This window comes from Abrus precatorius, unplaced genomic scaffold, assembly GCF_003935025.1.
Source record: "Abrus precatorius isolate BTA unplaced genomic scaffold, Abrus_2018 Scaffold11, whole genome shotgun sequence".
In the NCBI taxonomy this organism is placed as follows: Eukaryota; Viridiplantae; Streptophyta; class Magnoliopsida; order Fabales; family Fabaceae; genus Abrus; species Abrus precatorius.
The window spans coordinates 26,096,696-26,110,869 of record NW_020874303.1 but is presented as its reverse complement, the minus strand read 5'-3'; the positions used below and the strand labels follow the sequence as shown (position 1 = coordinate 26,110,869).

Sequence of the window (14,174 nt, the reverse complement as noted above, 5' to 3'; positions counted from 1 at the left end):
AAGCTGTGGTTCAAGCAAAATAATTATAATGCACATGCTGCTTCCAAGTGTTACCTGAAAATCAAAGAAACTGTTGGTGAAATGCTGATGAGACAGAATCCGTAGTCCAAAAATAGTTGATGGATTCACAAGCCTAGGAGATGTAAGTGACATGCTGCAACCCATGATCGACAGCGCCAATAAATCTTGAAGGTCCTCACTTCTTGTACCAATTCTGGTTAAGAAAAATTGTTTATTAATTAAAACAAAGGGTAAACAAATACCAACAACAGAATTGGCTTGCAAAGCAGAAGATTTCAATTGTACTCCTTTTAGTTTTTTCTGGTGAGTATTTGAGGAACGGTTTCACTGGATAGGTTGTCTGCATGCTGATACAAGAGCTGAAGGTACAAACAGCTACATAGGAAAATGATATCTTAATTAAATTTAAAACAAGATTATTAAAGCAAAATAAATAAATTCTTTTCATTATTGAAGAAGGGGTGGAGAAGTAGACTTAATTCCAAGAGGCAATATAGGAGCATCTATTATTAGGGTTTGGATTCTTTCTCGGATGGGATATAGTAGGAGAGAGAAAGACGTATCATTTTGTGATCTTTCTCTTATTTACTGCACCATCTAGTAATTGGAAAAGAGTTTTATATATAAATATATAAATAAATAAATAAATAAATAAATATATATATATATATATTTTAAGATAATTTTATTAATCTCAATATTTAAGCCTGAGTTTAAGTATCCATAAATAAAAAAAATTTATAAAAAAAATACATAATTATTATATTAAAATTATAAAAATATAATACATAATTATTATATTAAATTATAAAAATATAATAAATATTTCTCTTTCTCTTAAAATTTTATTATTATTAGCCGCTTATTTTCCGTAGAAGTTAACATTAAGGAAACTCATATACATATATTTTTATACTCTTTGCTTCTCAGAAAACATATAACATATCTTAAAATTTCGGATAAAAACAATCTAACTCCTTGCAAGTGATATTTGCAAAGTTTAATTATGATGAACCAAATTCAAATCCAGTGAATCAGTAAGGTCAGTAGCGACCATGTAAGCTTATCAACCATTAGCAAATCATTTGCAAGTCAAACCTGAAAATGACTCCAATCGCGTAACTTTTAACAGCCTGCACATTCAAAAGACAGGTAATTAAGCACACACCGTAGGACTCAAGAGGGATCATAACGGAATTAGTTTGATAATTAATTAGGATAGCTAGATAATTTAGACCACTTTGGATCAGCTTCACCCTATAAAAGCTTTTCAATTGAAATAAGCATTTGATTCCTAGCTTACAAAAAAAGTTCCTATAAGTTTATAGATGCTTACCAAGAAATTACGTAAGAGATATAAGTTGATTTTAACTTTAGCAAAAAGTTAGATTTTTTTTTTATATTCTTCTCTTAAAAATGCTTGTTGAGAATTTTATCCAAACAAACTTCGTTAGACTTTGTTTTTCGAACAGGAAAGTGTGCAAAGCAAGAAAGGAAAAGTGCACTGTACCTGCATAAAGCATTGACAACGTTATCAAACAATATCAACTACAAGCCACTCCAATACCCACAGATACGAGCAGTATTTCCCTCTTGAACTACAATAATAATAATAATAAACAATGAAAAAAAAAAAACAGCAACTAAACAACAACTGAACAACCATAATAGGTTCCTGAGCTAACAACGAACCTACTGAGTTTCAAGATTTACACATTCATACTTGAGAATGTTCAGTGTCTTCTGTCTTGCACTGCTATCCTGCAACACCTGTTAATATATGAAAGCAAGCATCAAATAGTATTATGATTTGCAAGAGATCCTCGTCTACATCACTCACTAATAATAAGAGTTTCAAACAGTCTTTTGTAGCAAGAAGGATATAGAATAACATACAAAAGAGGTTTGCTGATGGAAATAAACAATGGTAACAAAACAATTACTTAAATAAATTATTAAACTTGAGCTTTTTAACACCTTGAATATATTATAAGGTAAGGCCCTTATATCTCATTGAAACCAAACAAGGGAGAATGAAGAGAGGTGGTAACCTGAAGGGGAAGAAGGAGCTACTCTTGAGACATTAACGGGTAAAGGAGATAATAATGTAGAAGGTGAAGGTTGTAAGAAGCATGGAGGAATCTAATCCTTGAAAGGGTATCCATAATATGGAACTGTATAAGCTCCTTTGTCCAATTGTTCATCACAGTGCCAGCAAAGATTCAGTTTAGTTTTGCAAGGGAAGCCAAAGTATCTGACTGAGCAAAACACTTTAGCAGATTAGTGTGTCAACTTATTTGTCACTTGTCAATTAGGAAACCAACGTTACCTGGACAAGTTCTTTTAAAACATTCTCAGCCTTTGACTGATTGTAATTACTAAAAAAGATTTTGAATAAAACTTTATGACATTAAAAATATAGAAGTTTAATAAATACATATTTTGATAAAAATATTTTTTATTTATTTAAAAATAACTATGAAATTATATATAAAAAATTAACTTTGATATCAAGATTTTAATCTTTTTTATTACATAGATATTTTTTTATATCACATGTATTTTTTTATTAAAAATAATCATATTTAAGTTGTTAATATTAATATAGATTTTATTTAAATAATTTAATATGAATATGTTTATTAAAACCCAAATTAAATATCAGATATTAAATTGAAATAACTTTCTACTCATTAATCTACATGTTCGATAATTTTGTAATGACTATTTTTTTAAAAAAGAAAACATAATTTTAATTATAAGGCATTTTAAATATAAAATAAGTTAATTCAGTAAATTATTTTATTTTTAAATTCAATTTTATATAATAATACTTCTATTTGAGAATAATTTAACTTTTTTATTATGTTAAAATAATATATTTCCCTAATCATTTATTTTAAAACTATTTTAATGTGTTTTTAGTTGAAAATTTGGACTGACATATAACACATGTTTAGTAATATTTTGTAACCGATATAGTATTTTAAAACAATAAAATAATGCTAGTTTTAAATATTTTTTTATTTTTAATTGCAAATAAAAGATGATGATATAAGAAATTAGGGTTTATTGTTTTTTCTTTTTAAATATAATTTTAAAAAATAATTTTCAATTTTAATTTTTAAAATTGAAAAACAAAATTACTATTAAAGTGTTGTTTTTCTTAAAATTAATGAAAATTCAATTAAAAACATTTTTAAAAACTAAATTATTTAACAAATTTTATTTTTGTTTTTTTTTCCTAAGAATAATTTTGTAAAATTATTTTAAAATATAATTTTTAAAAAGTAACAATCAAAATTGAATCAACCAAGTTCTATTAATTTAACACTCATCTTTCTCATCGTTTTCAACATAAAGAAAAGTGAGAACGAGTTGGGATTAAATTATTAATCGAAAACGATTTAAATAACAATTTTTTTTGTGAAATTATTCAATAAAGAATAAAAGATTAAAATTCAGTTTTTTTTTTTTTTAAAGATAAACAAAAAGAGTAGAAAAGGTAGGGTTTTTTTATGCTTCAGAAGAAATATATAGGTTAGAAGTAACCATAGGAATTGATGGTTGAAGGAGTGAGGTGAGAAGACAAAGACAATGACTCGGCTGAGCTCAGAGCAGGTTTTGAAAGAACACAGTAACGGCGATTCGAGTACCGTTATCAGTCTTCAACTCACTCACAAAGCCCTTTCTGATGTGGGTTTCAATGTTTCATACCCTTTTGTTTTCTCTACCCAATACAAGTTCTAATCACCAAAAATATTAACTTTGGAAATAACCCAGGTATCATGCTTGGCCAGCTTCAAAAATTTGGAAAAGCTTGATCTTAAGCTCAACAATCTCACTTCGCTTCAGGTACCTTTTTTTTTTCTTTTTTTTTTTTTGTAGACAAAAGAAGATTATTGGTGTTTCTGATTGATTTGTTGTAATGTTACACTAGGGGTTGAGCTCATGTGTTAATCTGAAGTGGTTATCTGTTGTTGAAAACAAATTAGAAAGCTTGGAAGGAGTTCAAGGACTTACTAAGCTCACTGTAAGTTGTTGCTTGCTTTGTCTATATAGGTTAAGTACTGGGTTTTGTTTTGTTATGTTTTAGTTTAGCTGTTAATCCTATGTATATGAAGTTTATTTTTTAGTGGATTAGTTTGTAGTAAATTTTATTGGCAGCTTGAACTGTGTATCTGTTGTTAGATATCTTGATTCTCTGTAGAACTAGGTTGTTCAAATTGTATTGGGTAAACAATGCTCTATGATTAAGGAGCTCTTCTTATCTTGAGATAGATATGATTATAACCCCAACTACCGCTCCATGGTATTTGTTCATTGATCATCACCCCCCTCCGCATTACTTGGTTTTAGTTCATGTTTTTCTTATATATTTGTTACATTTTCACTGTAAATATAGAGGATTTCCAAAGCTCAACTCAAATATCTAATTTTTTTAGATTAAATTTGCAAGAAATCTTTTATTTCACTGGGAATGCCAATTGTTTAATCATGTATATTATTCTTAGAATCTGATTGCTATCATTAAAGCTTTTAGAATGAGTGGCATTTTGCTGAGTGAAATAAGGATTCTTCTGTCTTTTTTTTAATGTACTTTTTTGTTTGCCCATGCATATCTTCAGAACTATGAACTTATTTCTTGTCAAATAATCTGCCTTAGTTTAATCCTTCTGACACAATTCAATGATTTGCATGAGGAATTAGGACTCACTTTTATATGTATATGTGAACCAGGTGCTAAATGCAGGCAAAAATAAGCTTAAATCTATTGATCAGGTTGGATCACTTGTAAGCCTCCGAGCTCTGATTTTAAATGGTGAGACTTCTTACATGATTGATCACCCGCTAACCATTTATATTTTGTAGAATTGAAAGAACAATGTGAAAAGTATTGGCACTGGATCTTTCTATTTATTTATATCTTCCTCTTTTCTACACCCTTACTTTTCTTTCGGGTTTTAGCAGAGAATGAGATTTCCTCCATTTGCAAACTTGACCAGATCAAAGACTTGAACACTCTTGGTATGACTAATTATAGCTTGTATTTTATTTATATCTTGTATTTTATTGTTCATTTAATATCTTGACTGTCAAGAATAGATTAGTTCACTGCTCCTCACACGCTCCTTCTCAATTTGTATTTATAGACACCAATACTTTTCTACTTATTGTTGTTTTACTCTATGTACAAAAAGAAGTGTACACAAATGTTCCAGAAAACTTGAATTATCTCCAAATACTTTAATTTTCTGCAGTTCTATCCAAAAATCCTATCCGTAAAATTGGTGAGGCCCTAAAGAAGGTGAAATCTATCACTAAGGTAATTGATGTACCAAGATGTTGAGCTCCTATGGTGCTTATTTTAATATTTTATTCCTATTGCTCATTAAATACCTCTCCTTGTTCCAGCTTTCCCTCTCTTATTGCCAACTTCAGGGTATTGACACTTCCCTCAAGTCTTGTGTGGAGTTGAATGAGCTCCGCCTTGCTCACAATGAGATTAAGGTGTGATTTAAAGATGTGGTTTTCCTTTTTGATTCCACATCTGCTGACAATTTTTCATTGGATCCATATGCTGCATTCATATTTGTTTCATGACTTTATGGCTTAAGAATTTTTTCTTTTATATTGCTTACTACATCTTACTAACTTTTGGATTTCAGTCTCTCCCAGATGAATTAATGCACAATTCAAAGCTTCGAAATTTGGATTTGGGTAATAATGTGATCACAAGGTGGTCAGAACTAAAGGTTTGGCATTCATACCTGTAGTTCACTTTTCCCAACATTTAATAATTCTGTATAACTCTCTTTACCATGTATTTTTAAAATTTTATCATGTTTTGCAACTGTAGGTGCTCAAATTGCTCACAAATCTGAGAAATCTTAATCTACAGGGAAATCCTGTTGCCACCGTTGATAAAATTACTAGAAAGGTGATCCCACCCCCTTGTGTTTTTGTTTCATATGTTAGTTCACACCTAATTCTTAAATTCCATCCTTATACTACCATGGGTGCAATGTTACAGATTAAGAAAGCACTGCCAAAACTACAGATATTTAATGCTAGACCAGTAGATAAAGATACCGAGGCTAGGAAAGGCAGCATAGTTGCTGGTGGTCGTGATTCTTCATTATATCAGGCAGGTCAAAATTTGAAAGATAGCACCAAAGAAAAGAAGAATGCAGGATTTCATACAGCAGATCAAAATGGGGACGATCATCTTGATGATCTTGACTCAAGTAGAAAATCAAGTAAGAAAAGGAAGAAAACTGTTGATGAATCCGAGAAGGAAGTTAGGGTCCTTGATGAGGAAAATAAAGGTAATAAAGGTCATAAAAAAGATAGGGCAGGTAGAAAGAAAGACAGTCATATAGTTACTGTTGATCCTGACATGGAGAATAGATCAACTATAAAAAAGCTAAAAAAGGAGAAGCCCTTGGACAAGGGTTTTGCTCTTGAAGAGAATGTTACAGTTGAGAAGAAACTGAAGAAGCAACAGAAGAATGAGGAGGAACAAAGTGAGCTCGATGTTATTGATGATGCAGAAGCTTCATTTATGGAGCTTTTTAAAATCAATGATGCAGAAAATGTGAATCATGATGGTGAAATGAAAGTACAGGAAAAAGTGCCTAAGAGTAGCACAGCAACATCATTTGCCAGGCGCAAGAATGCTAAAATGCAGAATATAGAGTCTCTATTCCCAGTAGAAGACATTGGAATGGGAGGGCCATCAACATGGGGTGATGAGTGATAATATCTGGAGACATGCTAATGTTTCAAACCTTAACTAATGTAAAATGCGGTTAGTAATTGTTTTACCTTTCAAAGGGATCTCCATTGATTTGCTTTGTTGCATTCCAGTTTGATTTTGATGCTTTCAGATTTTAGAAATTTGTCATGTTTCGCGTAGTAATTATTTTACTACGAACAGAAAAATCTAGTTAGTGTCTTTGTGAGACATAATTAGCAAAAAAAGAGAAATTTAGTATTCCCCTCTTCGTCCAAAACAGTTAGTGGTTAATCCTGGAAAATGTAACATGGTACCGGCTTATGAACAGGGATGGCATTTATGAAAGTATGATCTATTGTATAGTTAAAACAGATAATTAAAAGATTTATCTGTTTACCCAATGTTTTAAATTTATTGATAATAAAAATAATAATAATAAATTTTTATGAGAAACTATTAGGATAATCTAAAAATTAGAATGGAAGTGATTGATATTTTAAATAAAAAAAGTTTTATTCTTTAATCAATATCTCCCTTCTTGCATTTGCCTTAAATATATTTTTGGTACATTAAGGTTGTAAAGTATCATTTAATGCATGTCTGGAAGTTTGTTTAAATGAAGAAACGTGCGATGAAATTCTCAACACTTGAGCTAATGCAAGTGCCACACGTCAAATTGTAAGAAGCCATGTCATTGCCAACAACACTCTTGAATTCCATACACGTATTCATCTTCTTCTGCAGGTCCTGCGTGTCGGCTTCTTAATTTCTTTCTTTTTATGCTTCATTCCGTGTTCCTTGTCCTTGTTAGTTAATGCAAAGGTCTCTAATAATGAAAATTTTTAAATTATAAGTGAGATTTGTGTAATTTTAATAATTTCTTTTCCTTCTGTTCAAACTTGTTTCCTAAGGCAAAAGTTAATTTGGTTTGAGGCAACCAAACATTATGTTTCACGTTAAAATGGCTTCCATTGTGAGTTTTCTTGCTTCCACTACCTATCCAAATATAAGTTAATTATTTTCAAGAAAATATTAATATAAATCTTTAAAAAATTTAAGTAGCTTAAGAGGATAAATTTTTATTAAAAAATTACTAATATCTAAATTCAGTCTTAAAAATAATATTAGTAAAGATTGATATTTATAAAATTAAAATAATTTAATGAATAGGTCATGTTACTTGGGGGCATGTCTCATTCATGTTTTAGCCTCTTTGAATTTTGTGATATTTATTTATTCAACGTTATTAAAAAATGTATAATTGTACCGGTTAATCATTGAATATTGAATATTGAATATTGAATATTGAATATTATTTAGCATGTCTTTCCGTTTAACTTTTGATAAACTTCAACAGAAACGCTACAAGACAATTTTTGAATTGTAATCTTTATCTACCAACTAAAACAAATTAGAGTTAGTTTAGTTCACTTAATATTGTCATTATCAACAAACATTCTTGCACAAGCATGTGCTTTCTAATAAGCCCCATTAGGCCACTGCAATTTTGTTTTAGGCTTACGTCCCTTCTTTTAACTAAAGATCAGTATATTTTATGGTAAAAAATTACCAAAATGAATGCAATTTCTTTATTTTTTTTCAACAGTAAGAAATCATTTTCTTTTAAGGTGAAATAATCATCCAAGTGTGTGCAATTCTTTTAATAAAGTATTTTTCATATATATGACCAGAAATCAAACTTCTGTCAATATGAACTCTCTTATTTATTAATTGTGTCCAACTTTATTAGTAAACATAATATCTTTAAAATAAATTAAGTATTTTTGGGTACGTAGACAAGCAAACTTTTATAAATTTCTTTTCAATAAACATCAATTTGTGGGGTTGCCGTATATAAACAATGTGTCGTCCTTTTTTATTGGTTAAATTTGTGTTTATATTATATACTAACTAACAATCAAGAATCCAGATGGGAATTGCGAGTCACACATATATCCATTTTAATAGCTAAAACAAGTACTTGACCACGCTGGAGCCAATTGGTTAAGACGTGTTTTCTTATTATATCACTTGCTTTCTCACTTGTCATGACAGCTACAGCTGGTGGCAACAAATTTATTGTAAAAAATTATCGTAGAAATCATTAAAAATTCTAACCTTCTTTCGGATGCAATGAATTGATGGAAAAAAATTGAAAAAGAAAATGTTATCTGTTTTAAGAGATAATTGTGATAAGAATAAATTAGTCACTTTAAGTAAAAAGTTTTCCATAGGTCTTCCTCATCTTTATTCTTTCCTCTTGTTCTTTTCATGTCATCCCAATTAGTGAAAATGCCTTTATTTACAGTGCTCTTTATCCTAATGTTATCTTTTTTTTAACACAAAATTTAACTTTAAAACATAATTTTTTTACATTATCAACTAATTGCAGATTGACATGTTACTAAAAGTTATCAATTTTATAATAATTGTATTTAAAACATCTAACAATAAAAAAAATTTATACTAAATTATTATAACAGTATATCAAAATTTAACTCTTGAACTAACTTCATACAAAATAATTTTTATAATTTTTTTAAACTGGATACATTTTCCACGATATGCGAGACTTCACTTAAATTAAATATGTATTATTTAACCAACTTTAATTGATAAGAAAAATTTATATGGCTGTTTTTAATTTATTAGAGTCAAAGACATAATAGATAAAATATTTATAATTTTTTTAATGTATCAAATAATACTTCAGATGCACTTTTGGTGCAACTTGCTTTGACGTCGCTATAAAGGTTGGAAGACGTTAGAACACAATACACCAAAGCAATTTGCTCGTAGCAGTTAATTACTAGTTGGATACTTTTCTTCTTGCTGGCTGATCGGGTTCATACCCGTTCGTCAACTGTTTGCAATTTGCACCCAATTTTGATTGTTGATTGTTCTTATCTAAACATGCCAAAATTTTCAATCCTTGATGAATATATACTCATTTCATGTCTTTCGGATAAACCATTTGTAGCAAGTGGTTCAAGTTGAGCGTACAAATTCACGGTTGCCTTGCCTTTTCTCGTGTATTCATACCCATCACTTTTCAAATTTAATGCTGCAAAAGAGACTTGGAACTAAACTGTTTAATTTGACTTACAAGCATTGACATTGTCTCAAAGGCGGCTTCTAATATCCTCTTCTTTTTTTTTTTAAAGTAAAGAAAAAAATCTTTTGTAAAAGTTATAATATATTATGAACCGTTAATTTTAATCGAATAGGTAAGAATGAATTATAGGATACCGATTATTTAAGTTAGATTTTTAAAAGGATACATTGGTAATTTCATACTTTTATTATTTTTTCTTGTTGTGTAGGTCTTCTTCTTCTTGCTCATGTTGTTATTTTAATTTTTCGCATCGCAACATAATTATGGAACTGGGGTGGAACTGGGTCGCATTATGTACCATTTAATTTTCTGATAAACGTGGAACTGTATCAGAATTATCTCTTCAGGCTTATATTTAACAATGATATGTTTTATTATAGTTGCACTTTTATCCTTCATCTGTGAAAGACATATATAATATTTGATAGTGTTTGTGGTAAAACGCAGACACATTATCTGCTATATCAACCTTTAAGATACAGATTGTAAATGGAATGATGGAAGTTATAAAATAATTCAATTTGAAATTGTAGGCAATATTACAGAAAGTTAAACATGAACATCAGTTTGTGCAATAACCCACATATAGAAGAATTGATATTTATTAGTCTGATATAAAGAATCTGTTTACCATTTTTGTTGTGAAAATGAAAGGGTAGAATATATACGTGAAAGAAATAGGAGTGAGATTTGCATCTGTTGTTATAAAACTAATATTATTAGGTGACGATCGTAATCAATTTGCATCAGTTTTGTGGTAACTACGTTTTAGATTATGTTGATGGACTGTATTTGCATCAGTTATATGAGCAAACTCATCTAGATATACGTGAAAGACTCCTTTTGCATCGGTTTTCTGGCAAGTCTGATGTCATCTGGCAACCATTTGTGTTGGCTGATGTGGCCACTTTTTACATCTGTTATATGACAGAACCCATATAAAAGGAATATTGCATCGGTCATCCAATTCAACCGATGTAGAAGTCACAACACTTGTGTTGGCTTGATGTGGCCACTTTTTACATTTGTTATATGACAGAACCCATATAGATAAGGAATATTACATCGGTCATCCAATTCAACCGATGTAGAAGTGATAACCCATTTTCAAATTTGAAATAATGGCATAACAGATGTCATTATCCAACCACCTTATACTTTACCCATATTTCAATGGCTTCCTTATAGATTTTCCCATCCACTTCCGCTGTGTTTAAATCATTCTCAGGTACACAGTAACTCGGGATGGGAAAGTTGTCTTATAGTTGCCTGTTCTGATTCTCGATTATAAGTAAGGCCGATTTCGCTACTTCATATGGCGCTGTTCACACGTCTTGGTGAAGAAGCTGTGATTGGTGCGGTTTTTGCTTCTTTCCATTCTCTTTTGTTTCAGAAAGAACTCTGAGTGAACAAGACACTATCTTTTCTCAAACTTAATTCGCAATAGCTATCAGTTCAAGCAGGCCGCATATTTTTATTCTAATGTCCATTGTCTCTTTTCTTCATGCTATCTGGCTATTCTATTTATACGTCTGTTGTCATGTCTCTTATTGACAATTACTTCTTTACTGTGTCGTGTTAACCATATCTACATCGACTGTATGTGGCGTATCATGTTAATCAAATTTTATGTACACAACTTGTCACATTTACGTTATTAACCCTCTTCATTCTGCTCACTATTCATTCATATCCGCATTTGTTTACCTTTTCAATATTTAATCTTAGCCATCCAATTTTAAAATGCAACAATCAACGGCTCACTTTCAATTATTAATCACTTATGCAAAAGTTATGCTTTCCAAAAAAATATACTTTTTACAAAAGAAGGGAGGATATTAGAATCCACCTGTCTCAAATATCACATGAATCTTTATTATACTGTGCTAAGCAACTGTGTGAACACTGAATCAAAAGTTATGTTTTGTTCAATAAGTATAACAATCGTGGTTCAATATACTAGTAGAGTTAACTCTTGTTAAAAAATACGTATCCAGTTGTATTCAAAATAGTTTTATGATTTTAATATGTATTCAAAACTTCATAAATGAAAAGAACTGGTATAAAATTGATATATAAAAAATGTATTTACTTACATCTTTTGGAGTAAGTAAATAAATTTGAACAAATTCATTTGTTGTTTGTGGATTTAACCCTATAAATGTTATCCAGTGTTTATTCTATATATTTTGCACAAATTAACTTTGAGAAACAATTTGAAATATAAAACTTATTCAATCATGCTAATGAGGGGTTGGTATACATGACCAAAGATCTAAAAGAAAGGGACAAGTTGAGTAGTTATTTGATAAAAAATACTTCTCCTAATCTCCAATTTGTTATTGGCACCCAATTTGCTAGGATTAGAGCTGTCACCTATTTTCTATTGTTTTTATTTACAAAAGAACATATATTGTCCTGTGCCGAAAAAATAATGCAAAAGTATTTTTTTATGAATAAATTTTCTGTCAACAATACAAGCCGTACTCACTCATATATCATGTCACCCACATCCGTAGAACTTTCTACGTTTAAAAAGAAAACAGTAATACAATAATTATATTTTTATACATTGTGCGTGTTATTGAACAGTATAATTGTTTACGTGGAATTTTTCGTGGACGATGACAGCGTTTGTTGACCTGTTAACTACAGTGATGATGCAAATCCTATGTAATCCTGTTGTTCATTGTTCATAGTTCAATGAACAAAAAGGGGTTGGATGATTTTGGTGTAGACAAACCAAGATTTGTGTCGATCAAATTAGCGAAAGTTAATTGCTGAATTGATACACAGTGGAACAGTGGTTGGTCAATTTGGATTTCTGATCCAAATACCAAACTGGATAAGACTCTTAAGTTGGAAACACGTAATGATACAATATTAAGGGGCGGCTAATTTGTATTGTTCTAAGTCTATTTTATTGCATTAGTTATTGAAAATGGAAAAGCTTCATTAATTGCTACTAATGAAATGAATTAGGCCGACCCAACAAAAGTTTAGTCATCGTATCTTACTTTTCATTGTACCACACCACAACCTCCGGCCTGTGCCGGGCACATTCACCACAACATCTTCAGAATTTACCAAACTTAGCAAATTCTGTGTATTGTGGTCAGATTGCAAACAGATGCATACCGGGCCTTCACAGTTGTAACATGTTTGCTTGTTTATATTTCCTATATTTTATTACATTCAATGTTGCATATACCAATTTTCTTTCTACTTGTCCTTCAAATTTTGGGTTATGTTAGACCGGTGGGGTGGACAACGTGGATTTTGAGTTTTGACCCCTCATTTTTCTTTTCCTGATTAAAATATTCAATCGGGTTAGTTTGTTTTACAAATTCATTCCTTGTGTTTAAATCTGTGGTCTTGATGAAGGTATACTAATGCAAAATCAACGCTCATAATGTGCACATGTTAGTATATATAACACATCACTGTCGTAAAAAGGTGTTAAAACATTGTTGAATAGGTTATTACGTACGCCTTCTCAAATTTTAAGTTTTTTAAAAGGGATGCATGATAAATTATTCCGATAAATGTCTCTCAATAAATGTTTAATAGTATTTTTTTTTTTATGCCTCTATGTCCAAATTAAAATTTAAAATAGATATGTTTATTGATTTTAATTAGTAATATTAGAATAATTAAAATAACCCTTTAAGTTAAATTTAGGTAAAAAAATTATTTTGACTTGGGTTGACATAATTAGTCGAAAAATTATGAAAAATTAAAATCTATAAATTGATTAACCAATTTATTCATTAATTGGCATATATATAATAGAGTAAAAGAACGTGCTTGTATGTGTATATGAATTTATTTATTGTTATTATTATTAGTAGTAGTAATAATTAGTATATAAGCACATTTCATAAGAAAATAAATAAATAAGGATAAACAAATTTCTTCTTGAAAATTAACAACGGCCACATCCTGTTTCTATTAGCTTGCCAGATCAAAACTATCAAGCTGGTAACTTGTTTCGTTTTTTTAAAAAAATCCTAACTGAACACCTACGGTGGTAGCTCATTTTTCGTTAAATAGTTGACTATTTTACAAGCTACCAAATTATCATGTCAAACACGCACTTAAATAATTCTCGTACTGTATATTTGAATTTTTACTCTTTAAATAAAAATATTTTTAAAAGATATTTTTCCTTACCAAGTGCTATGACTTCTAATCCCATTAAAGTAACTGATAAAATCATTTGATTATGGTGTTTGGAAGACGTAATAGTTAATTGAGCACTAAATTCTAGAAATTAAAGAAAAAAAAGCATAAAGGAAG

The 14,174-nt window shown here is 29.9% G+C and overlaps 1 protein-coding gene across 1 annotated transcript; it reads left to right on the top strand.

The window, feature by feature from the left end:
• The first annotated feature begins 3,582 nt into the window (after positions 1-3,582).
• LOC113854932 (leucine-rich repeat-containing protein 9) lies at positions 3,583-7,099 on the top strand. The gene is made up of 10 exons (XM_027486275.1): positions 3,583-3,717; positions 3,805-3,876; positions 3,962-4,054; positions 4,762-4,843; positions 4,993-5,049; positions 5,283-5,347; positions 5,437-5,532; positions 5,691-5,777; positions 5,882-5,962; positions 6,056-7,099. The coding sequence occupies exons 1-10, from the start codon at positions 3,619-3,621 to the stop codon at positions 6,779-6,781; spliced, it is 1,458 nt and encodes a 485-aa protein (XP_027342076.1). The 5' UTR covers positions 3,583-3,618; the 3' UTR covers positions 6,782-7,099.
• Positions 7,100-14,174: the final 7,075 nt, after the last annotated feature.